This window comes from Lampris incognitus, chromosome 21 (assembly GCF_029633865.1).
Source record: "Lampris incognitus isolate fLamInc1 chromosome 21, fLamInc1.hap2, whole genome shotgun sequence".
Taxonomy (NCBI): domain Eukaryota; kingdom Metazoa; phylum Chordata; class Actinopteri; order Lampriformes; family Lampridae; genus Lampris; species Lampris incognitus.
The window spans coordinates 29129489-29153697 of NC_079231.1; the positions used below are offsets into that span (position 1 = coordinate 29129489).

At 41.6% G+C, this 24209-nt stretch overlaps 1 protein-coding gene across 2 annotated transcripts in view; it reads right to left on the reverse strand.

Annotated features, from left to right (window-relative positions):
* LOC130131357 (trafficking kinesin-binding protein 2-like) overlaps positions 1-24209 on the reverse strand; it is a 75280-nt gene that overhangs the window by 3850 nt on the left and 47221 nt on the right. For both annotated transcript variants that reach the window (XM_056301020.1, XM_056301021.1), the window contains 4 exons: positions 12490-12630; positions 11435-11733; positions 560-1075; positions 321-420 (listed from right to left, as the gene is read on the reverse strand). In XM_056301020.1, the coding sequence (XP_056156995.1) occupies positions 321-420; positions 560-1075; positions 11435-11733; positions 12490-12630 (1056 nt within the window). The remainder of the gene's footprint in view (positions 1-320; positions 421-559; positions 1076-11434; positions 11734-12489; positions 12631-24209) is intronic.

The following is a 24209-nucleotide window of genomic DNA, read 5'->3' on the forward strand; positions in this document are numbered from 1 at the left end:
TTCCAATGCCATTCTCACACCCAACAGAGATAACTACTTTCCCGCATGTTGAAAAAGAAAGTCTCTGCTAGTGTTAGCCAAGCACAATATAACAGAGTCCCAACAGAAATGGTTAATAACGCCACAAAACAACGCGTTTTTTGTGTTCTGCCTTGTCAGCAAGGTGAGGTGTAAACTATCTACCCCTACTCCCTGTGCTACCCTGTCTACCCTGTTGTTCTCTTCTGTAATACAAAGGCATGCCATTAAGTTCTCTTTGGACTGGATCCTTCAGGAATCCGGAAAAGGGATTCCTTCTGGTGTGGAAGAGGGGAGGTTACCTGGAGATGACCTGTGTGATGTCACTGGGGTGCAGAATGCGGCAGGTGGTGAAGGTATAGGTGGAGAACGTAGAGCTCTGACACTTCCCTGGGATTTGGACTGGGCACAAAACACATGCACACACAAAAAGTCTTACCCATCTAGAGAATGCACATCTTTGCAACACTACACGCTGGCATGTCCCATTTCAATCTCACCAAATCTAAACATTTTGGGTAATATTTCAATAAGAGTTTACCGGAGGATGATAATAAGGATGATGCTGTGGAGAAGCTATTTTGGCTCTCTGGTTGACTGGGAGCTGGAGAGGCCACAGGGGTAGGCTGCACTGATAAACTGGGTGTCTTGCTGACATGACAAGGTCCAGAGGTAAAGGAAAGGTCAGATATGGCAGAGGAGGTGATGACAACTGGCTGAGTCCACAGGTTGGGAGAGAGGGGTGGGAGGAGGAACGGTGACCCCACAGGCTTTCTTTGATTCTTCTCTTCCGGTGTGGATGAACAATACACCTTGAAGGTAATACCTCCTTCATCCTCCTCTTCCATGTCCTCTCCTGCTGCACCCTTCCCCAAAGCCCTGTCCATCCTCCCTCTGTGCTCTTCATCCTCCTCATCCTCCTCCAGGTCTGTAAGGCGGTATATGGCATCCTGGGGCAGTGGGCGGAAACCCTTGGTCACCACTCCAGGGTGGGGGTCCAGAATGGTGCCCAAATGGGGCTTCGCTAGCTGCTGCCAGTGGTGGAGGGTCAGTGAGCCTAACAAGGCAAAAGAGAAAAACATAATAGTTAGCTGATATGTCCATTCACTTCTACTGAACAGCAGGAGTGATCTAATGGGCCCCCAGTATAACACATTTTCCACCCGGGACAACCAGCAGTCTGCAACACAAAGCCTGACAAGCAACTAGAAGTTTTTGCCTCGAGTATTTTCTAGCCCCCCCCCTTTTTTGTGGCTTTTTCCCTTTTTCTCCCCAATTGTACAAACCCCAATTCCAATGAAGTTGGGACGTTGTGTAAAACGTGAATAAAAACAGAGTATAATGATTCGCAAATCCTTTTCGACCTCTATTAAATTGAATACACTACAAAGACAAAATATTTAATGTTCAAACTGATAAACTTTAGTTTTTTGCAAATATTCACTCATTTTGAATTTGATGCCTGCAACACGTTCCGAAGAAGCTGGGACAGGGGCAACAAAAGACTGGGAAAGTTGAGGAATGCTAAAAAAACACCTGTTTGGAATATTCCACAGGTGAACAGGTTAATTGGAAAACAGGTGAGTGTCATGATTGGGTATAAAAGGAGCATTCCCGAAAGGCTCAGTCGTTCACAAGCAAGAATGGGGTGAGGTTCACCACTTTGTGAACAACTGCGTGAGCAAATAGTCCAACAGTTTAAGAACAACGTTTCTGAACATACAATTGCAAGGAATTTAGGGATTTCATCATCTACAGTCCATGATATCATCAAAAGATTCAGAGAATCCACAGAAATCTCTGCACGTAAGTGGCAAGGCCGAAAACCAACATTGAATGCCCGTGACATTCGATCCCTCAGGCGGCACTGCATTAAAAACTGACATAATTCTGTAAAGGATCTCACCACGTGGGCTCAGGAACACTTCAGAAAACCATTGTCAGTTAACACAGTTCATCACTACATCTACAAGTGCAAGTTAAAACTCTACCATGCAAAGCCAAAGCCATATATCAACAACACCCAGAAACACCGCCAGCTTCTCTGGGCCCGAGCTCATCTGAGATGGACTGACGCAAAGTGGACAAGTGTGCTGTGGTCTGACGAGTCCACATTTCAAATTGTTTTTTGAAATCATGGACGTTGTGACCTCCGGGCTAAAGAGGAAAAGAACCATCCAGATTGTTATCAGCGCAAAGTTCCAAAGCCAGCATCTGTGATGGTATGGGGGTGTGTTAGTGCCCATGGCATGGGTAACTTGCACATCTGTGAAGGCAACATTAATGCTGAAAGGTACATACAGGTTTTGGAGCAACATATGCTGCCATCCAAGCGATGTCTTTTTCAGGCACGATCCCTGCTTATTTCAGCAAGACAATGCCAAGCCACATTCTGCACGTGTTACAACAGCGTGGCTTCATAGTAAAAGAGTGCGGGTACTAGACTGGCCTGCCTGCAGTCCAGACCTGTCTCCCATTGAAAATGTTTGGCGCATTATGATGCGCAAAATACGACAATGGAGACCCCGGACTGTTGAGCAACTGAAGTCGTACATCAAGCAAGAATGGGAAAGAAGCCCACCTACAAAGATTCAACAATTAGTGTCCTCAGTTCCCAAACGCTTAGTGAGTGCTGTTAAAAGGAAAGGTGATGTAACACAGTGGTGAACATGCCCCCGTCCCAGCTTTTTTGGAACGTGTTGCAGGCATCAAATTCAAAATGAGTGAATATTTGCAAAAAACAATAACATTTATCAGTTTGAACATTAAATATCTGGTCTTTGTAGTGTATTCAATTTAATAGAGGTCGAAAAGTATTTGCAAATCATTATACTCTGTTTTTATTCACGTTTTACACAACGTCCCAGCTTCATTGGAATTGGGGTTTGTACAGTTGGGGAGAAAAAGAGGGGAAAAAGCCATAAAAAAAAAGGGGGGGGGGCTAGAAAAGACTCGAGGCAAAAACTTCTAGTTACTTGTCAGGCTTTGTGTTGCTGACTGCTGGTTGTCCAGGGTGGAAAATGTGTTATACTGGGGCCAGTTATCCTATTTTCTGAGCCATCCCAGTCACTGCTCCGCCCTCTCTGCCAATCCAGGGAGGGCTGCAGACTACCACATGGCTCCTCCGATAATTGTGGAGTTGCCAGCCGCTTCTTTTCACCTGACAGTGAGGAGTTTCACCAGACCTGCTACCTCACCGGGGGGGGGGGGGGTAGCACGTGGGAGGATCACGCTATTTCCCCCAGTTCCCCCTCGAACAGGCGCCCGACCGACCAGAAGAGGCGCTAGTGCAGCAACCAGGACACATACCCACATCTGGCTTCCCACCCACAAACACGGCCAATTGTGTCTGTAGGGACACCCGGCCATGCCGGAGGTAACACAGGGATTCAAACCAGCAATCCCGTGTTGGTAGGCAACGGAATAGACCACTACACTACCCGGACACCCCTAGCCCAGTTTTTAAGGTCTATAATGAATGGTTGTGTTCATGACCTGAAATACTATTTACTGTCCACTAGTTAGGGGGATTCTAACTCACGATCCCTTTGGCAGGAAGGAATTATGTCTCCCTCAGTCTCCCTTATATCCTTGCTCTGCACATTATAAACATGGCACATCCCTGCCTATATCAAGCTAGCTACATATGTGCTACTCGTGTGATTTTCGTGTCATGCACACAAAGTACACAACCCTCATGGGTTGAACCAGATACCAGAAGTACAGCTGCCATGCTTAAACATATTCATCTCATTAAACATGACAGGTCATTTTACAGCTTGGTCTTAAACTAAATATTACATTACATTATATTACATTACAGTCATTTAGCCGACACTTTTATCCAAAGCGACTTACAATAAGTGCATTTAACGTAGGAAATCGGGAGAACTACTAGTCATCAGAGGTCATAAGTGCATCTAAATAAGCATCTATAAGAGCAAAACCAGTGCTAAAGTAAAAGTGCAAGAAAGAGTTTTTTCTTTTTTTTAAATGAGTGAATACAATAAGTGTTAAGAACAAGTAACAGGGTAGTAGTTCTTAAAGAGGTGAGTTTTCAACCTGCGCCGAAAGATGGGCAGCGGCTCCGCTGTCCTGACATCAGTGGGGAGTTCATTCCACCCCTGTGGGGCCAGGACAGAAAAGAGCCGTGACCGGGTCGATCGGCAGCAAGGGCCTCTGAGCGACGGGGCAACCAGGCGTCCCGAGGCAGCAGAGCGAAGTGGTCGGGCGGGGGTATAGGGTTTGACCATGGCCTGGAGATAGGAAGAAGCTGTTCCTTTCACTGCCCTGTAGGCTAGCACCAGTCTTAAACTGGATGCGAGCAGCTACTGGGAGCCAGTGTAGGGACATGAGAAGGGAAGTTGTGTGGGAGAACGTAGGGCGGTTGAACACCAGATGAGCTGCAGCTTTCTGAACAAGCTCCAAAGGTCTGATGGCTGATGCCGGGGTGCCAGCAAGGAGTGAGTTGTCGTAGTCCAGCCGGGAGATGACCAGAGCCTGGATGAGCACCTGTGCCATCTCGTCAGTGAGGAATGGGCGAATCCTCCTGATGTTATAGAGGAGAAATCTACAGGAGTGAGCAACCGATGCAACGTTTTCAGCAAACGACAGTTGGTCATCCAGGATCACACCCAGATTTCTCACAGTCCCAGCTGGCGTCACCACGGTGTTGTCAATGGTGATGGCCAGGTCTCGGTGCGAGCAACCTTTCCCCGGGAGGAACATCAGTTCTGTCTTGTCCAGATTGAGCTTCAGGTGGTGTGTCGCCATCCACTCCAAGATGTCAGTCAAGCACGCAGCAATGCGTGTCTCTACTTGTGTGTCAGAGGGAGGAAAGGACAAGATCAGCTGGGTGTCATCGGCATAACAATGGTAAGAGAAGTCATGCGAGCAAATAACAGAACCCAGGGATGTCATGTACAGGGAGAAAAGGAGAGGACCCAGAACCGAACCCTGTGGAACGCCTGTAGTCAGTCTGTGAGGCTCCGACACAGATCCCCTCTGTGTCACCTGGTAGGAGTGACCAGTCAGGTAGGTTGCAAACATTGAGAGTGCAGAGCCTGTGACACCCAGCCCCTCGAGGGTAGAGAGGATGATCTGGTGGTTCACTGTGTCGAACACAGCTGACAGGTCCAGGAGTATCAGGACAGAGGAGAGAGAGTTTGCTCTCGCAGAGTGCAGCGATTCTGTCACTGCAAGGAGGGCCGTCTCTGTCGAGTGACCCACCCTGAACCCAGACTGGTTGGGGTCCAGGAGGTTGTTCTGGTGGAGGTACAAAGAAAGTTGGTTAAAATATTCTGCCTTCTCTCCCCAGCTTGGCAAATAAAACCTGCTGCAGAGGATCTTCCCTTTCTGATCGTCCCTTCCTGATGTTCCCTTCCTGATCGTTCCTTCTTGATCTTCCCTTCCTGATCATCCCTTCCTGATCGTCTCTTCCTGATCTTCCCTTCCTGATCGTCCCTTCCTGAAGCACAAATCATGTGTTTCATCCAGCCAAGAGAAATCAACACAAATGAAGGACACTTCAGTAAAAAGTGCCTCCCTTACGTTCTGGTAGACAGGACAGCAAACAATGAACCTCGTTCTCAAATTCACCTCGCTCACACAACAAACAAACCACCAAACCAACAAACAAACAAACAAAGTCAGTCCTCCCCTGGAGGGGTAATAAACCTGCCGGTCTCTAGGGGTAATGGTCATGTTCCTCCACGCAGCTGTGTATACAGGATCTTTGTTTTTTGTTGAATTACTTGACATAAGGTTGTACACTGCAGCTGTTCTTTATTAATCTTTTCATTCTCATGCTCTCCATGTTATCTGTCTTTATGTAAAGCACTATAGTAGTCTGTGTGTATGAAATGCTTACATATAAATCTGCCTTGCTGTCAACAATGGTCTTTTCTATGAATGCTATCAGGCCTCTCGGGCTCACAAGAGCCAACTGTGTCATCCACAATGCAGTGGTTACCCCCAACTCCAATGCACTGCTTACCCCCACCTTCAAAGCAGCGCTTACCCCCACCTTTAATGTGATGCACTCTGGGTGTCTTGAATAGTGCTATATCAATGTAATTATTATTACCATTATTATTATTAATATTATTATTATTATTGTTGTTGTTGTTGTTATTATCATCATTGTTAATATTATTATGATTGTTATTATTATCATACTTATTATTGTTGTTGTTGTTGCTATTATTAAAATTATTATCATTATTATTATTATTATTATTTATTTCATGTTTCCTGTTTTACGTCCTGTAGAGCCAGGTCTAAACTATGGACCTGAGGCACTATAGGGCAGATGTCACTTGATTGACAGTACTCGTTGTAATATGTGGGCTGTTTCGAGTAGAGCGATCTTCTGGACTACTCAAATGTTGATGTTTCCTGGGATATGGTTGGTGAACTTTTCCATTCCTTTCTTCGTGAGTCCTAGAGCTCCGATTACCACTGGTGTTGTTTCGGTCTTCCCCACATCCTGTTGGATTTCAGTCTCCAGGTATTTGTACTTGGTCAGCTTCTCTGTGACTTTCACTGAGGTGTTTTTTCAGATGTCATTGCCATGTCGTTGAGCATGCACCTCTTTTGCTTCCTGTCCTTGATAACGATGTCAGGCTTGTTGGCTTTTATCTCTCTGTCAGTGTGGATGGGCATGTCCCGGAGGATGGTGACATCATTGTTTTCAATGACCGTTTTTGGCTGGTGTTCGTGCCACTTCTGAGTGGTCTTGATCTTGTAACTCCTACAGACCTTCCAGTGCAGCTATGCTGCTGCCTTGTTGTGCCTGTACATGTACTCGGTCTTTGCCAGTTCCGGGCAGCCTGAGACAATGTGGTCAATGGTTTCTTCGTACGTTCCATATATTCTGCATTTTGGGTCTGTTCCATCTTTGATGATGCGATGGTGATAGGATCTGGTTGCCAGGCTCTGGTCTTGTGCAGCGATTATCAGGCCCTCTGTCTCTGCGTTCAGCCTGGTGCTCCTCAGCCACTGGTGTGTCTTTTGTTGGTCCACGTCTGCATCTTTCATTCTTTTTGGGTACTTCCCGTGCATTGCTTTGTCCTCCCAGGTTTTTTGCAGTTGCCGCTGGCCATGATGTTTTGCCTTCTGCTTCACTCATTTGGCATAGATGGTAGTTGCCTCATTTTCTGTTGGTGGGGTTTCTGGGACATCATGCTCTTTCTTGAATTGTGCAGCTTCTTTATTGATGGAGTAGATCTGATGTTTTACTATTCGGAGGAGTGGGTCATCTACTTTTGTCAGGTATGCATCCAGCCCGATAGTGGTAGTCTTGAAGGTCAGTTCGAGTTGGACTAGGCCTTGTCCTCCTGAAGCTCTTGGTAGGTACAGCCTGTCGATGTCTGCTTTCGGATGGTGCATCTTCTCTATGGTCAGCATCTTTCTTGTCTTGGTGTCTAGTCTCTTGATGTCGTTCAGTTTCCAATTGATGATGCTGAAGCTGTACGTCATTACAGGTATCGCTAGGGAGTTGATAGCTTCAATTCTGTTAGCCGCATTGAGTTAACTCTTCAGCACCATACGTACTCCCCTGTGGTACTCTTTCTGGATCTTCTCCTTCATGGTTGAGTGTTGTATGCCATCTCCTTCGTTCACTCCTAGGTACTTGTATGTGCTATCTTGGTCTAGCTCTTTGATTACGGTGTCAGTGTCAAGGTCTAAGTCTGCAGTCTTGGTAAGTCGTCCTTTTTTGAAAGTGGCTTTGGCACACTTGTTGATTCCAAATTCCATCTTGATGTCATCGCTGAAGGTCTTGATGATGGTGAGTAGACCCTTCTGCTGATTATTGTTATTTTCATTGTTATTATTAATATTATAATCAACATTATTGTATTATTAGTATTATTAATATTATTATCATTGTTGTTGTTGATGTTGTTGTTATTATTATCATTGTTAATATTATTATTAATATTGTTATTATTATTACTATCATTATTAGTATTTATTATTCATATTATTATTAATTTTATTATTGTCATTATTATTATTATTATCATACATATGTGCTTTAACTTCATGCAATAATACAACATAATAACCGGGCGGGTCCATTCCTTGGGTCTAGGTTAGAATGAGGTAGAAGTCTATTTGATGGACAGTGCCTTTCTTAGGATATGAGATGTTCCAAGTAGTGCGATCTTCTGTAGTTCTTGTATTCTGATGTTACCCAGGATCCGTTGGGTGTATTTTTCCATCCCTTTTTTTTACAAGTCCTAGGGCTCCTATCACTACTGGTATTGTTGTGGTTTTCATTCCCCACATTCGTTCAGTCTGGATTTCAAGGTCTTCATATTTGCACCGTTTTTCGGTTACTTTTACTGAGGTGTTCCTTTCAGTCGGGATGGACGTGTTGATGAGTAGGCAGCTTTTTTCTATTTGTTCACGATGATGTTGTCTGGTCTGTTGGCCTTTATCTCACGATCTGTCTGTATTGACATGTCCCATAAGATTGTGACGTCGTCTTTTTCTGTTACTGTTTGGGGCTCGTGGTGGTACCATTTTTCTTTTGTATTGATGTTGATTTCTTTGCAGATGTTCCAGTGCAGGTATGTGGCGGCCTTGTTGTGTCTTGTAGGTATTCAGTTTTGGCCAGCTCAGGGCACCCTGCCACCATATGGTCAATGGTTTCCTGGAATTGACCACATATCCTGCACGCTGGGTCTGTGCCATCTTTGAGGATTTTGCTCAGGTAGTAATTGGTCTTGATGGCCTGGTCTTGGGCAGCGATGATAAAGCCCTCTGTTTGGGATTTCAGCCCAGCTGTTTTGAGCCATTGGTTGGTCATATACACTCACTGGCCACTTTATTAGGTACACCTTGCTAGTACCGGGTTGGACCCCCTTTTGCCTTCAGAACTGCCTTAATCCTTCGTGGCATAGATTCAACAAGGTACTGGAAACATTCCTCAGAGAGTTTGGTTCATATTGACATGATAGCATCACGCAGTTGCTGCAGATTTGTTGGCTGCACATCCATGATGTGAATCTCCCGGTCCACCACATCCCAAAGGTGCTCTATTGGATTGAGATCTGGTGAATGTGGAGGCCATTTGAGTACAGTGAACTCATTGTCATGTTCAAGAAACCAGTCTGAGATGATTCGAGCTTTATGACATGGCGCGTTATCCTGCTGGAAGTAGCCATCAGAAGATGGGAACACTGTGGTCATAAAGGGATGGACATGGTCAGCAACAATACTCAGGTAGGCTGTGGCGTTGACACGATGCTCAATTGGTACCAAGGGGCCCAAAGTGTGCCAAGAAAATATCCCCCCACCACCACCAGCCTGAACCGTTGATACAAGGCAGGATGGATCCATGCTTTCATGTTGTTGACGCCAAATTCTGACCCTACCATCCGAATGTCGCAGCGGAAATCGAGACTCATCAGACCAGGCAACTTTTTTCCAATCTTCTATTGTCCAATTTTGGTGAGCCTGTGCGAATTGTAGCCTCAGTTTCCTGTTCTTAGCTGACAAGAGTGGCACCCGGTGTGGTCTTCTGCTGCTGTAGCCCATCTGCCTCAAGGTTCGACGTGTTGTGCGTTCAGAGATGCTCTTCTACATACCTCGGTTGTAATGAGTGGTTATTTGAGTTACTGTTGCCTTTCTATCAGCTCGAACCAGTCTGGCCATTCTCCTCTGACCTCTGGCATCAACAAGGCATTTTCGCCCACAGAACTGCCACTCACTGGATATTTTCTCTTTTTCGGACCATTCTCTGTAAACCCTAGAGATGGTTGTGCGTGAAAATCCCAGTAGATCAGCAGTTTCTGAAATACTCAGACCAGCCCGTCTGGCACCAACAACAATGCCACGTTCAAAGTCACTTAAATCACCTTTCTACCCCATTCTGATGCTCGGTTTGAACTGCAGAAGATCGTCTTGACCATGTCTACATGCCTAAATGCATTGAGTTGCTGCCATGTGATTGGCTGATTAGAAATTTGCGTTAACGAGCAGTTGGACAGGTGTGCCTAATAAAGTGGCCAGTGAGTGTATGTTGGTCTACATCGTTCTCACCTACTCTTTTTGGGTATTGCCCGTGCATTTGTTTCCCTCCCCATTTTTGTTTCATTTGTTCTTGGGCGTGACACTTTGCTTTTTGTTTGACTTTTCAGGTGTGGATGGTTGGAGCTTCATTTTCAGGTTGCGGTGTTTCAGGGAGGTTGAGCTCTCTTCTGAACATTGCTGCTTGGTTAGCTACGGAGTACTTTTTGTTTTTGTTTTTCATGCTCCCCAGCAATCATGGGAAGTGGGTCATTTTTGGTATTAAGGTAAGTATCTCGGCCTATTGTTGTTGTTTTGTAGGCAGTTTCTAGTTGGATTAGACCCCTGCCACCCTCGTTTCTGGGGAGGTACAATCCCCAGAAATGAGGATTATTATCATTATTATTATTATTATTATCCAGCCATCCATTATCTTAACCACTTATCCTGCTCTCAGGGTCAAGGGGATGCCGGAGCCTATTCCAGCAGTCATTGGGTGGCAGGTGGGGAGACAGCTTGGACAGGACACCAGGCCATTATTATTATTATTATTATTAATATTATAATTATTATTATCAGGTGGGTCGATTGGACTCGTTAGCCTTGTCAGGCAGTTCATCTAGGAGAAGGACAACTGATTTATAACCTCTGCTGCCTTGCGGGTATACTCATCTAGGGGAAAGGCTTCAGGAAGAAACCTTGAGAAAAAATGCATCCATCTCCATTGCCAGTCGTCTCGCTAGTCTCGCCACTGGTAGTAGGTGGTCTCGGATGAGACAGTGGGGCTGACAATGCACAACTCTTCCTCACTTTAATCATCGCGCAAGTCATCAGTCATCCATCACAGCAGGACTATGGTCCTCATCGCTGTGACGGACGAATAACAAAACAATTATTATTATTGTTATTATTATTATTATTATTATTATTATTAATGCTCACTTTTGAGCAGCAAGGTACAGGGAGTGTAACATCATAGTCTCTCTACTGATCATAAACCTTTTATTTTCTTCCATCTATGCATCTGGCACTTCATCTGGTATTTCATGGGGTCTGAGACATCTTGATCACTTTTGCAGTAAAACATTTTTAGATAATAGTTTATTTCGGTTATAGATCTTAGGGATGTTAAAAAATACTGTCATGTTTCGGTATTCAGTGGCCCACTAGTCTCTGACCCACATGTCAAACTGCCTCTGACAGCGCCTCAAGTGGAGCTGCAGGCAGCCAACTGCAGACGACTCTGAGGTTGTGCTTCGAAGCAGGTGCCTATATATTTGCATACATATTTGCATACATACTTGTGACAGTAGGGATGTAAAGCTGGTCCGCTCTGAGGAGTATGTGGTACTGAGCTGACGTTTTCTGGATCAGTCGAGGTTTTAAATGAGACATTCACCTTCCATGGGCTTGACTATCTGCAGCTTCTCAGGCAGGAAGGTCTTGAACACACTGGAGGAGATGGACAGCTCTGACAGGTTAGAGAAAGAGGAGTGCGCACTCTCCGCTGGTGAGCTGTAGTGGCTGCTCACCCCCTCTGCTTCTACCCCAGCCGAGGTCTGTGTCTGCCTCTCACGCTCCGCCCGGAAAAACTGACGTTCACACAGGACGTTCTGCCGCCGCAACGACAAGCGATGGAGGGCCCTGCTGAGGTCGTTCCTCCCCGGGGAGCCCGGCTGACCAAGTTGTACTTCTTCTCTGGACACAGAGAAGACAGAAGATAGTTATAACAGCACGTTGCTCATACACACATATTCCCCGAGAAGTTTTGGGGTCATATCACTTTTATTTCATTTCACTTTTAATTCAAATATGATCACAATTCAATATGGCATGTTCTGAAATAAAACATTTATCAGTAAATCTACCTCCTTGCACTGTGTTGAAGTGAGTTAGAGGAAGCACTCACTCTGTCATGTCCTCTACCTCAGCCATGTATGGAAGTGACCTGTAAGTATTCCAGCACAGAGCCGCAACACTGCTTCTTTAGACAATTTTAAAAGACTACTGAAAACCGACCTTTTTACTAAGGCCTATGGTCTGTAGACTTTTTACTAAGGCCTACGGTCTGTAGACTTTTTACTAAGGCCTATGGTCTGTACTCTTTTTACTAAGGCCTATAGTCTGTAGACTTTTTACTAAGGCCTATGGTCTGTAGACTTTTTACTAAGGCCTATGGTCTGTAGTCATTTTACTAAGGCCTATGGTCTGTGGTCTTTTGTGTTTATCCAGTGTAAAGTGTCCTTGTGTTCCTTTAAAGGCGCTGTACAAAACTAAGTTATTGTTGTTGTTGTATATCTGAAGATTGTTGTGTTGTTATTCTATGTTAAGTATACTGTGAACCACGACACCGTAGTCAAACTCCACGTGTGCAAACATACATGGCCAGTAAACCTGATCGTGAAGCAAATGTTGCTGTTAGCTGAAAAGACATGAGGGAAAAGTTCCACATACTCCTGAGCTGACTGGAAGGGCTGTGCAGTCATCACCAGAGAGCTGTGCCCTGAACCCGGGATAGGGGGCGTGGCTGAAGATGCACGAGTTGCTGAAGCATTGACGGCACGCACTGTATGGAAGACTTTCTTCTGGAAAGTTCTGAAAGGGGAAGACAGAAAATTAATTGCTACAACTGAGCTTGAAGTGATTAAATAGACGAGACAAATAGACTGTGCTATGGGTTGTCATGTATGTAGGAGGGTTTTCATTCTGACCCAGCACCAAATGACCTTATTTCACTAACTAGTCCTCTTGGGTCTGGTTAGAGGTGCAAAATAGTGACATCACTGATATGGTGTTGGTTTGGTATGCAAACTTACATACAAGACTGTTTCACAATCCTAAGCCGACCAGACAAACCTAAACACATAGTTCTGCAATCCACCACTGCACTGAGGAAACAAAACTGTGACCCAACAACCTCAAAGTAAACTTGTGGCCGACATTATACAAACAGCTGCTTCTTGTCTGATGATCTGATGCTGTGCTTAACAGCAGCCTGTGCTGTGCTGAGTAGAAGACATGCTATGAACACATTATATGCTGATGACTCTGTCATAACTGGTCATCTTAGCTTATGTTAAGTTAGCTAATGTTAGTGGGCTGCGGTGGTCGCACATAATAAATTAACCAGCTAACTGGCGTTATCGTGAAAATATATAACGTTAATTGCTCTAACGTTAACTGGCACCCCTACGTTTAATAGTGGAAGTGATTTTTTTAACCATGGAAAACTTGATAGACAGTCAATAAGTCTAGCTACATTTTATGTCAAACTTTGCCATAAATTAACGTTAGCTGAATTGATTTAGAAAATCAACAATCTCTGCAAAAGCGTACATTTCTTCACTCAGAGCGTTGTTTTTCCATCTCATTGCTGTGTGATATCGAGGAGATTTGGGTGGCACATTCAAGGGTGGGTTTTAAGTTGATTTTGATAGGTGCAAAGCTGTAGCAGTAGACATTTCTCTGTCTTAATGTGGTTCATTCCCGGGAGAAAAATGACACACCGGCATCGTCTCTTTTGGTCTGGAAACTCACACCGACCGTTTATTTTCTGCGCATGCTCACAAAAGCATCCTAACATGTACGCGCATAATAATGGCATCACTGTACGTAACATATGCTATTTAACATGTCTTTGCTCCTGAGGGAGCCAAGATGGCGGCGTAGTGTTCGGTCTACTGCAGAACCCGCTCTGTCTTGAAAACTTTTTAAAAGCAACAAAACGAACTTTCAGGATAAAAAATTGAAGCCACATGTGATAGCAAAAAATCTGGGATCAGATAAGAGAAAAATTACGACTCCCAGTTCTTCTCCATCCAAACGTTTTGGCAAGAGACAAAACATGGCAACCGACGCCGCAGAAAACATCATTGCTACGCTCAAGATGGCTATCAAAGAGCAAGGAGCTAGTAGCATTGGGAAAAGTATCAGTGACCTGCAGATTACTGTTAACTTTATTTCTGAAGATCTCAAGGAGCTGAAGGGAAAGTTGACGCACACCGAAGCGAGAGTGAGTAAAGCAGAGGAAAAAATCCAAAATGTGGAAAGCAAGGTGCTGGAGCTGCCACGATACAAACGAAGATGGAATCTGCGACTTCATGGGCTAACTGAGGAAGACGGAGAAGACGTCCGCAGAAAGGTAATTTAAATCTGCCAAAACATGGCTCCTGACCACCGAGAGACATTCCCGGAGGTACTCGACTCAGTGCACAGGCTGGGGCAAAGACGTGAGTCTTCAGCGGCACCACTGCCCCGTGTAGTAATCATTCAATTCACTATGAGGCATTTTCAAGACATTATCTGGAAGACGGCGAAACGATCCGACTATTTGACGACCAGGAAGCTGCGCTTTAAGGAAGACCTTTCTCCCAGGGACCGAGAGAGGCGCAACCTATTGTGGCCACAGGTTGAGAAAGCACGAAAGGAGGGGAAGATTGCATACTTCGTGGGAGCACGTGCGTTTGTGAACAGAAAGGAGATTCACTGAAGTGCCTTTCATCATGTAAGCTAATATGACTCAGGATTTATTTTTCCTTATTCGTTTTATAAATATACAATATGCTGTTGTTGATAAAAACACTTGTTATGTAATGACAGAGTAGTTCTGTTCTCTCTGTAATTTACACACTTTTTCTCAGGGTGAAAAGTTAGTTACACTCAAAATTTCATCTTTATCTTTTGTTTCTTTTAATGCTCGAGGATTAAGGGACAATACCAAAAGAAAAGCACTGCTATTATATGCTGAAAGCCTGAACACTGATTTTTGTTTTATACAAGAATCTCATTCTGAACCTAATGACATTAGATTCTGGAAATCCCAATGGGGAGAGGACTTGTGGATGTCTCATGGCACAAACCACTCAGCAGGAACTTTGACTTTGAAACACAAGTTTAAAGGGAAAGTTATCTCTTCACAGACAGATCCAAATGGTCACTTTATTTTGTTGGTTATTTCATTTAATGACAAGGTATTTTTATTGGGAAACGTTTATGGTTATAACAACAAACAGGAGAATATTACCTTAATGCATTCAGTAAATGCAAAAATTGATTCTATAATAAGTAAATTTGCAGATCTAAAGATCATATTCGGAGGAGACTGGAATCATTCAATAAATGATATGTTAGATAGATGGCCAAATAAAAGTAATACAAATAATAGTTATTTGTTAGATTTTATAAATGAAAGAGATCTGATTGATATTTGGAGGTATAAGAATCCTACAGTTAAATAATGTACGTGGAAGAACAGGTCAGGGTCATTACAGTCTCCTATTGACTATTGGTTGATTTCTGATCCATTATCTGAACATGTCTCTTCAGTTAAAATGTTACCAACACCCTTGACGGATCATAAAACTCTCTTTTTGGAGCTGTATATGTCTACTAGTCATCAAACTAAAAGAGTCAACTCATATCGGAAATTAAATAATTCTCTTTTATTGAATGAATCTTTGGTAAAGGAGATTAAAATAAAAATAGATGAATGCTGGGATAAGGCATGTGCTGAAAATATGTATGGCAAAAATTGGGAGTTCATGAAATTTGAATTAAGGTCCCTTATAATGAAAAGAGGAGCTGAAATAGGTAAAAACAGAAAAAAAGAAGAATCAGAAATGATCTCTGAAATTATTGCTTTATCATCACAGACACTTGAAAATTTATCAGAGGATAACAAGAACAGACTTCAAATTCTACAATTAAAATTAGATAATCTATATATTCACAAGGCAAAAGGAGCCTTTGTGCGCTCTAGGAGGAGATGGCTTGAGGAGGAGAGCAAAACTCCAGCTATTTCTTCAAATTAGAGAAACAACATAATACACTTTGCAGCATGACCAAACTCTGTTCAGATGGTGTCATCACACAAGACCCTAAAAAGATTTCTGAGACATGTGAACTATTTTATAAAGACTTATATAAGTCTAAACTGTCGACAAATGACATGGAAAGTTTCTTCAACTCTTTAGGTAATATTGAGAGCATCAGCAATGCTAATAAAGATTTGTGTGATGCCCCCATCACAACATTGGATGTTGAGGATGCTATTAAAAAAATGAAACTCAATAAGAGTCCCGGGAATGACGGATTAACCTCAGAGTTATATAAATGTTTCTCCAAGGACTTATCACGCTTTTTACATAAAGTATATATAGAAAGCATTGCTAATGAAAAGCTCCCTCCTTCATTGTCTCAGGGGTTGATCACTTTGATTCCCAAACCGCAAAAAGACTATTTGTTGTTAGATAATTGGAGACCTATTTCACTCTTGAACAATGACTACAAGATAATTGCTATGTGTTTGGCTAAAAAATTGAAAAGTACACTTATAACACTATTGATGAAACAGTCTGGTTTCATGACTGGTAGACACATAACAAACAACATAAGACTGGTGATTGATATCTTGGATCATTCAGAATTAATTACAGATAACAGCTTCATTCTTTTTTTAGATTTTTATAAAGCTTTTGATTCCATTGAACACAAATTCATATTTAAAGCACTTGACATTTTTGGTTTTGGGAATATGTTTAAGAAATCTGTCAAAACGTTATATGCAGGTGCAAATAGTTCAATCAAACTCCCATATGGCACTACTAAAAGATTTAACTTAAATCGTGGAATCCGTCAAGGTTGTCCGATCTCGGCATATCTCTTCCTTCTTCCTATGCAATTACTCTCCATTCATTTCAAAAACAGTGATGTATTGGGTCTCTCTATTGTTGGCAGAACACTGTCTATCACTCAACTTGCAGATGATACAACACTTTTTTTAAAGGATACATTTCAAGTTAATAAAGCAATCAAAGTCATTAACTCTTTCTCAATGGCCTCCGGCCTTAAACTGAACATTTCAAAATGTGAGCTTCTTCCTGTTAATAGTTGCACAGATACTATTATTTCTGGGATCCCTGTGAAGCATAAGGATAAATATCTTGGTATTATAATTGAAAAAGACCAAAGCTCTAGACTATCTGAAAATTTTAATCCACTTATAGCTTCAGTCCAACAGAGGTTTAACCTTTGGCTTCAAAGAGATTTGTCTATTACTGGAAGATCCTTGGTAGCTAAAGTTGAAGGCCTCTCCAGACTTATATATGCAACTATGGCACTTGATGTCTCAAAAGACATTTGCACTAAAATTGACAGAATATTATTTGAATTTATCTGGAAAAAAAGAATACATTATATTAAGAAGAATGTCATGATAAATAAGTTATGTTCTGGTGGGATTAATTCTTTAGACTTCACCTCCTTAAACTCTTCTTTTAAAGTCAAATGGATCAAACTTTTCTTAAAAAATCCCAACTCAGTCTGGAATTTTATTACTGCCCATATATGTAATTCACTTGGAGGAATGCATTTTCTCCTAAGGTGCAATTACAATATTTATAAATTACCGATAAAACTGTCCAACTTTCATAGTCAACTTTTGTTATCCTGGTCAATGATGTACTCACACAATTTTCCTCCCCATAAATATTTCATTTGGAACAATCAAGATATTAGGTTTAAAAACAAATCTTTATATATTAAGAGATGGGTTGTTAATAAAATTTTACTCGTCAGTCAATTACTGAATGACAATGGTCAGCTTTTCACTTATGAAGAATTTATTTCTGTATATGGTTTCCCTGTTACACCAAGATAATATTCTATTGTATTTGATGCAATACCAGATGGAGTTAGAAGGTTATTGTTGTCTGCTCCTAAAGGTAAAAGTTGTACTATTCCAGGTTTAACTCCTGATGACATATATATTGGTAACTTGTGTCCTTTATTAAGTGATAAAGCCACTAATCAGTGCGTTGGAAATATTATTCAGAGAGACATTGTTTCTAAACCTGCAGCCGTTTTCTACTGGAATAATATTCATAATGACATAGACTGGAGGAATACTTGGATTTTATCACGAAAATATTGTATTACAAATAAGGTACGAGAAGTTACATTTAAACTGCTTCACAGATGTTATCCAGTCAAGTCCCTTCTTGTAAAATACAAGATTAATATTGACACACTCTGTTCCTTTTGTGGCAATGTGGATGAAACCATATGCCATTTATTTTGGGATTGTACCTACTCTCATGTTTTTTGGATTGATCTAAATAATCTCATAAATAACAAAATTGACTGTTCTTGTAAACTGAACAGCCAACATGTTTTATTTGGTCTGTCACAAAATGAGGAAATAAGTTCAGAAAAAATGTATATTATCAACCTTCTATTAATATTTGCTAAATTTCATATTCATTGTACCAAATTTGCACACCAGCGTCCAAACATTAGTGTATTCAAAGCACTTCTTTCATCCTATTTAGAATCTTTAAAAGAATGTATGAATCCTAAAGCCAGCAAAACCAGAAGACTATGTGAATAATATAATTTAACTTAAATCCTGTATCTTGAGCTTTTTTATTTTGTCTTTTTCTTTCTTTTTTTCTTTTTTTTTATGGATATGTAAATTTTAATTGTGAAATAATTTATATTTTTGTAACTACTTTTTGTCCTATTGTGATGTAATATTTTCTTGTTTATATGTTTTGTTCAATAAAAAAAAAACAACATGACTTTGCTCCTGCACATATTATCAAAACACCCACTCAAAGGCATGTTCATAGCTCTCTACAGTGGTATACAAAAATAATAACAACAATACAGAGCTCAAAAAAAAATTTTTTGGCATGCTGTCAGTGTTAAGAATATTTACATCTGCCAATTCAATTTATTGTCCAAACAAATATCCTTTGAACCTCTCAAACTTGGTCTTTGTCACTGGCTTGGTAAGGACATCAGCTACCATGTCTGCAGTGGGACAATATTCTATAGATATTTTCCCTTCTGTGTGTGCAGACTGTACAAAGTGATACTTTATATCAACATGTTTGCTCCTCTGTCTACACACCGGGTTCTTAGTCAAAGCTATCGCTCCCTGGTTGTCCTCATATATCTTCACTGGTACATGCTTGTTACCACTATCTATTCCCTTTAGTAACTGTACAAGGTACATACTCTCCTGAGTTGTGGCTGCTAGTGCCATATACTCAGCCTCACAGGTCGATAGTGCCACGGTTGGCTGTTTTCTACTCTTCCATGATATAACTGGACCATTCTCAGTTAGGCTGAAGTAGTATCCAGTTGTGCTCCTCCTATCACTTTGGTCAGCTGCCCAATCAGCATCACTGTATCCCTCAAGCTGTGGGTTTTTCTCACATTTTTGGAAGTGTAGTTCTTGGTTTACAGTACCTTTTAAATACCTCAGTAGGTGTTTTGCTGCAGTCCAATGTTGTTGCTTTGGTTCCGCTAGGTACTGTGACAGTTTACTCACCACCCAGCTCAGGTCAGGTCTTGTACATGTCATAATGTATATCAGGCTACCTACTATTTCTCTGTATCCTGTTGAGTTAATAACTTCACCCTCACTGTCAAAATTTTACTTTTGCTCACATGGGGTGGATCTCGGTTTGCATTCAGACATTCCAAATTTCTTTAGCATCTTCTCTATTTGTCTCTTTTGGGTCATTTTGATCTCTCCCTCACTCTGTGTAAAATCGATACCCAGGAAGTGTTTAAGTGGACCCATATCTTTCATCTTAAACCTTCTCTTCAACATTTCTTTTACATCACTGAGTGATTTTTGTTTTAGACCATGCCTTTTCTGGGGGGCTTCTGCCATAGACCAACCCTTTTTCAGCCAAGCTTTTACTACAAGCATTTTGTTATTAATAGCCTATTATCAGTGTTACTATTGATAGTATTATGCCTGTAATTGTTATTTGTTATTAGGCCTCTTTTATAATTAGGCTATTATTATTATTATTATTATTATTATTATTATTATTAGGCTGTTGTTATTATTATTATTATTATTATTCATTATTATTATTATTATTATCATTATTTATTTATCATTATTATTATTATTATTGATATTATTACTATTACTATTATTATTATTATTATTATTATTATTAAAGAACATCAAAGGATGTAAGGTAGCACTCATCAAATGAAAAAAAAGACAATTCTCTATTTTACCATTTCATTGTTTGGCATCAGTCATTAACTTGGCCGGGTGGTCTTCTTCAGAAACCTTAATGACTGATGCCAAACAATAAAATGGTGAAATAGAGGACTGCCTCTGTTATTTTTTTACCATTTGGTGAGTGTTACCTTACATCCTTTGATGTTCGTCTTTGATTCATGTTTTTGGTTTAGCACCTCCACAAGCCTTTAGTTTTTTGAGAAGCACATATTATTATTATTAGGCAATTAGCCTATTGTGTAAGGTAGGCGGCCCCCGTTGATGGATACTTTGTGCTGGTCCTAAATTCCAAGTCCTGGTCTAAGTTCTCTGCCTAAAAAGTTCATCATTAAAGTCTTTTTGAAAGAAAGTCTGCCAAGTGATTTAATATGGAAAACGAACTGCAAAGTAACAAGAAAGTGGCTGAAGTGTCCAGTGCTGTGCAAATTGAACTTTGAGCGAAGGTGGAAATGGCTAGGTTATACTGGTAGGCGGGCCTACTGCAAGACAAACTTGCGTTGATTGCCGACTGTCCATGCTGAGCCGGAGAGCCAACTAACTAGGCCTACTGCAGTAAACATTGGTAAGAAATAACAATAAAGCAAATTACAGCCTCCTCTAGGCCGAATTTGGATACGCACTCAAGGTGGCCTGTGATATACAACAGCCAACAATGGTAATACGGCCTAATTTAATCAGCGGAGGAATAGATTGTCGCAGCCTACAACTCAGCCATGACCCCAGTTTTTATTATTTTGGACCCGTTAAGGAAATAATTTGCAAAAAGGTTTCTAAGTTCCCCGGTTTTTCCTCGATTGGAAATAGCGGGGAATACAGGACCCTTTATTTGGAAAAAGGTCCTATGTTCCCCTGGAAACAGCGGGGAATATAGGACCCTTTTTCCAAAAGAGGGTTCTACGTTCCCCGGTGTCTATTGCAACCAGGATTATAGGACCTTTTTAGGGGAAAACGGGGAATATGGGACCCTTTTTTTTCTCGAAAGGGTCCTATGTTCCCCGATCCGGGGAATATAGGACCCGGGGACTATAGGACCCGGGGACTATAGGCACGGTCCCTCTGGGACTCCCACAATCACTTCTCTGAGGCCACGCAGCTCAAGGTGCACCAGAAACCTCGTTTCCCAGAGTTCGTAATTTTTCTCATCACCGTCGAATAATAATCCGAACCACTTTTGGCCTGCATGAATGGGCCCATAACCTGTAGCAGTAGACATTTCTCTGTCTTAATGTGGTTCATTCCCGGGAGAAAAATGACACACCGGCATCGTCTCTTTTGGTCCGGGAACTCACACCGACCGTTTATTTTTGCGCATGCTCACAAAAGCATCCTAACATGTACGCGCATAATAATGACATCACTGTACGTAACATATGCTATTTAACATGACTTTGCTCCTGCACATATTATCAAATATGCTTAACAAAAGCCATTCCTATGACATGAAACACAGTGTAATGTAAAGGACAATATTTCAGGTAGTATTGTTGTGTTATTGTGGTATTTGTTACTCATCCTCATTATTCTTACCACTCTCAAGATGTGTGGAATTTCTCTGCAGAGTTAATTCAACATTATGAATGCTGTTAATGGACTGTGAGTATTGGACAGGTCCTTTTAGAATGATGTGTTCATTATCTGGCAGAGTGTGCAATATTTGGCGAACCCATCCGGAGCTCAGGTAATTTTGACCCTCTATTAGAAACCTGTAGTTGGTATTTAGTTGCTCATCAAAAGCCAGGTGATAATAAAATAATCTTGAATACCTACAAAAACACATTCATATGTTTAAAACGTTTTAGTAATATAACTGGTCTGTGATTAAATGCAACCCTTGAATGTTTACTAGCTATCTAGTACAGTCACGTTAGCATATTAGCTAGCTACACAAAGGTTAGTTACTTCATCACTTGAAATGCGGCGGATGGTTAAGTGGTCATTTTTTTCTCTCTATCTGGCCATTGACATAACCGATGTCTAACTAATATGTACAATTTGAATAACGTTAAGATCGCCATCCATAAGGTACCTTCATCAGTAACTGGGGGCCACTGTCTTAACGTCGTCAATCCAACTACCCATGCTGCTGTCACTGCCGACTTAGCAAGCTGTGGCAAACACTGCTACTTGCCACCGCAGTAATGGCGGCGGCGCTAGATGGCGGGACACAAATTGGTCAGTGCATTAGTCAATACCGGCCTGACATTTTCGTCCCACATGAGTTGAGTCAGGCGCGGCACTGGTAGACACGGCCGTCAGCTCGCCCCGCAGTGTGTTGAGCAGTACACCATCACTGTGTCGAGCAGTGCACCATCACTGTGTCGAGCAGTACACCATCACTGTGTCGCACAGTACACCATCACTGTGTTGAGCAGTACACTATCAATGTGTCGAGCAGTGCAACATCACTGTGTCGAGCAGTACAGCATCATTGTGTCGAGCAGTACACCATCACTGCAACTGTATTAACACATCCAAAGCAACACTGCAGAACATGGAATCCTGTCACTTTCCAGGCCTTACCCTGCAGCCGAAACAACACGCCTAATCCATCCACCCACCCACCCACCCATCCACCCACCCATTATCCAAACCGCTTATCCTGCTCACAGGCTTGCGGGGATGCTGGAGCCTATCCTAGCAGTCACTGGGCGGCAGGCGGGGAGACACCCTGGACAGCCCAACAGGCCATGACACAGGGCCCGCCCGCACACACACACACACACACACACACACACACACACACACACACACACACACACACACACACACACACACACACACACACACACACACACACACACACACCTAGGAACAATTTAGTATGGCCAATTCACCTTTCCCACAGTCACTTGTAGTATGGATATGTGTGTTCTTGTAGTTTGGATATATGTGTTCTTGTAGTTTGGATATATGTGTTCTTGTAGTATGGATATGTGTGTTCTTGTAGTTTGGATATGTGTGTTCTTGTAGTTTGGATATATGTGTTCTTGTAGTACGGATATGTGTGTTCTTGTAGTTTGGATATATGTGTTCCTTTAGTTTGGATATAGATAAGTGTGTTCTTGTAGTTTGGATATATGTGTTCTTGTAGTACGGATATGTGTGTTCTTGTAGTATGGATATGTGTGTTCTTGTAGGTTGGATATATGTGTTCTTGTAGTTTGGATATGTGTGTTCTTGTAGTATGGATATGTGGGTTCTTGTAGTTTGGAAATGTGTGTTCTTGTAGTAGGTATATGTATGTTCTTGTAGTTTGGCTATGTGTGTTCTTGTAGTAGGTATATGTGTGTTCGTGTAGTTTGGATTAATGTGTTCTTGTAGTATGGATATGTGTGTTCTTGTAGTATGGATATGTGTGTTCTTGTAGTTTGGATGTGTGTGTTCTTGTAGTATGGATATGTGTGTTCTTGTAGTATGGATATGTGTACTCTTGTAGTTTGGATTTATCTGTTCTTGTAGTTTGGATATGTGTGTTCTTGTAGTTTGGATATGTGTGTTCTGTTCGTTTGGATATTTGTGTTCTTTTACGTTGGACACGTGTGTTCTTATAGTTTGGATATGTGTGTTCTTGTACTTTTGATATGTATGTTCTTGTAGTTTGGACATGTGTTCTTATAGTATGGATATGTGTGTCCTTGTACTTTCGACATGTGTGTTCTTGTAGTCCGGACATGTTTGTTCTTGTAGTTTGGATATGTGTTTTCTTGTAGTTTGGACATGTGTTCTTGTAGTTTGGATATATGTGTTCTTGTACATTGGATAAGTGTGTTCTTGTAGTTTGGATATGTGTGTTCTGTTAGTTTGGATATGTGTGTTCTGTTAGTTTGGATATTTGTGTTCTTGTACGTTGGACATGTGTGTTCTTATAGTTTGGATATGTATGTTCTTGTAGTTTGGATATGTGTGTTCTTGTAGTATGGATATGTGTGTTCTTGTAATTTGGATATGTGTGTTCTTGTAGTTTGAATATGTGTTTTCTTGTAGTTTGGATATGTGTGTTCTGTTAGTTTGGATATTTGTGTTCTTGTACGTTGGACATGTGTGTACTTGTAGTTTGGATATGTGTGTTCTAGTACTTTGGATATGTATATTCTTGTAGTTTGGACATGTGTTCTTGTACTTT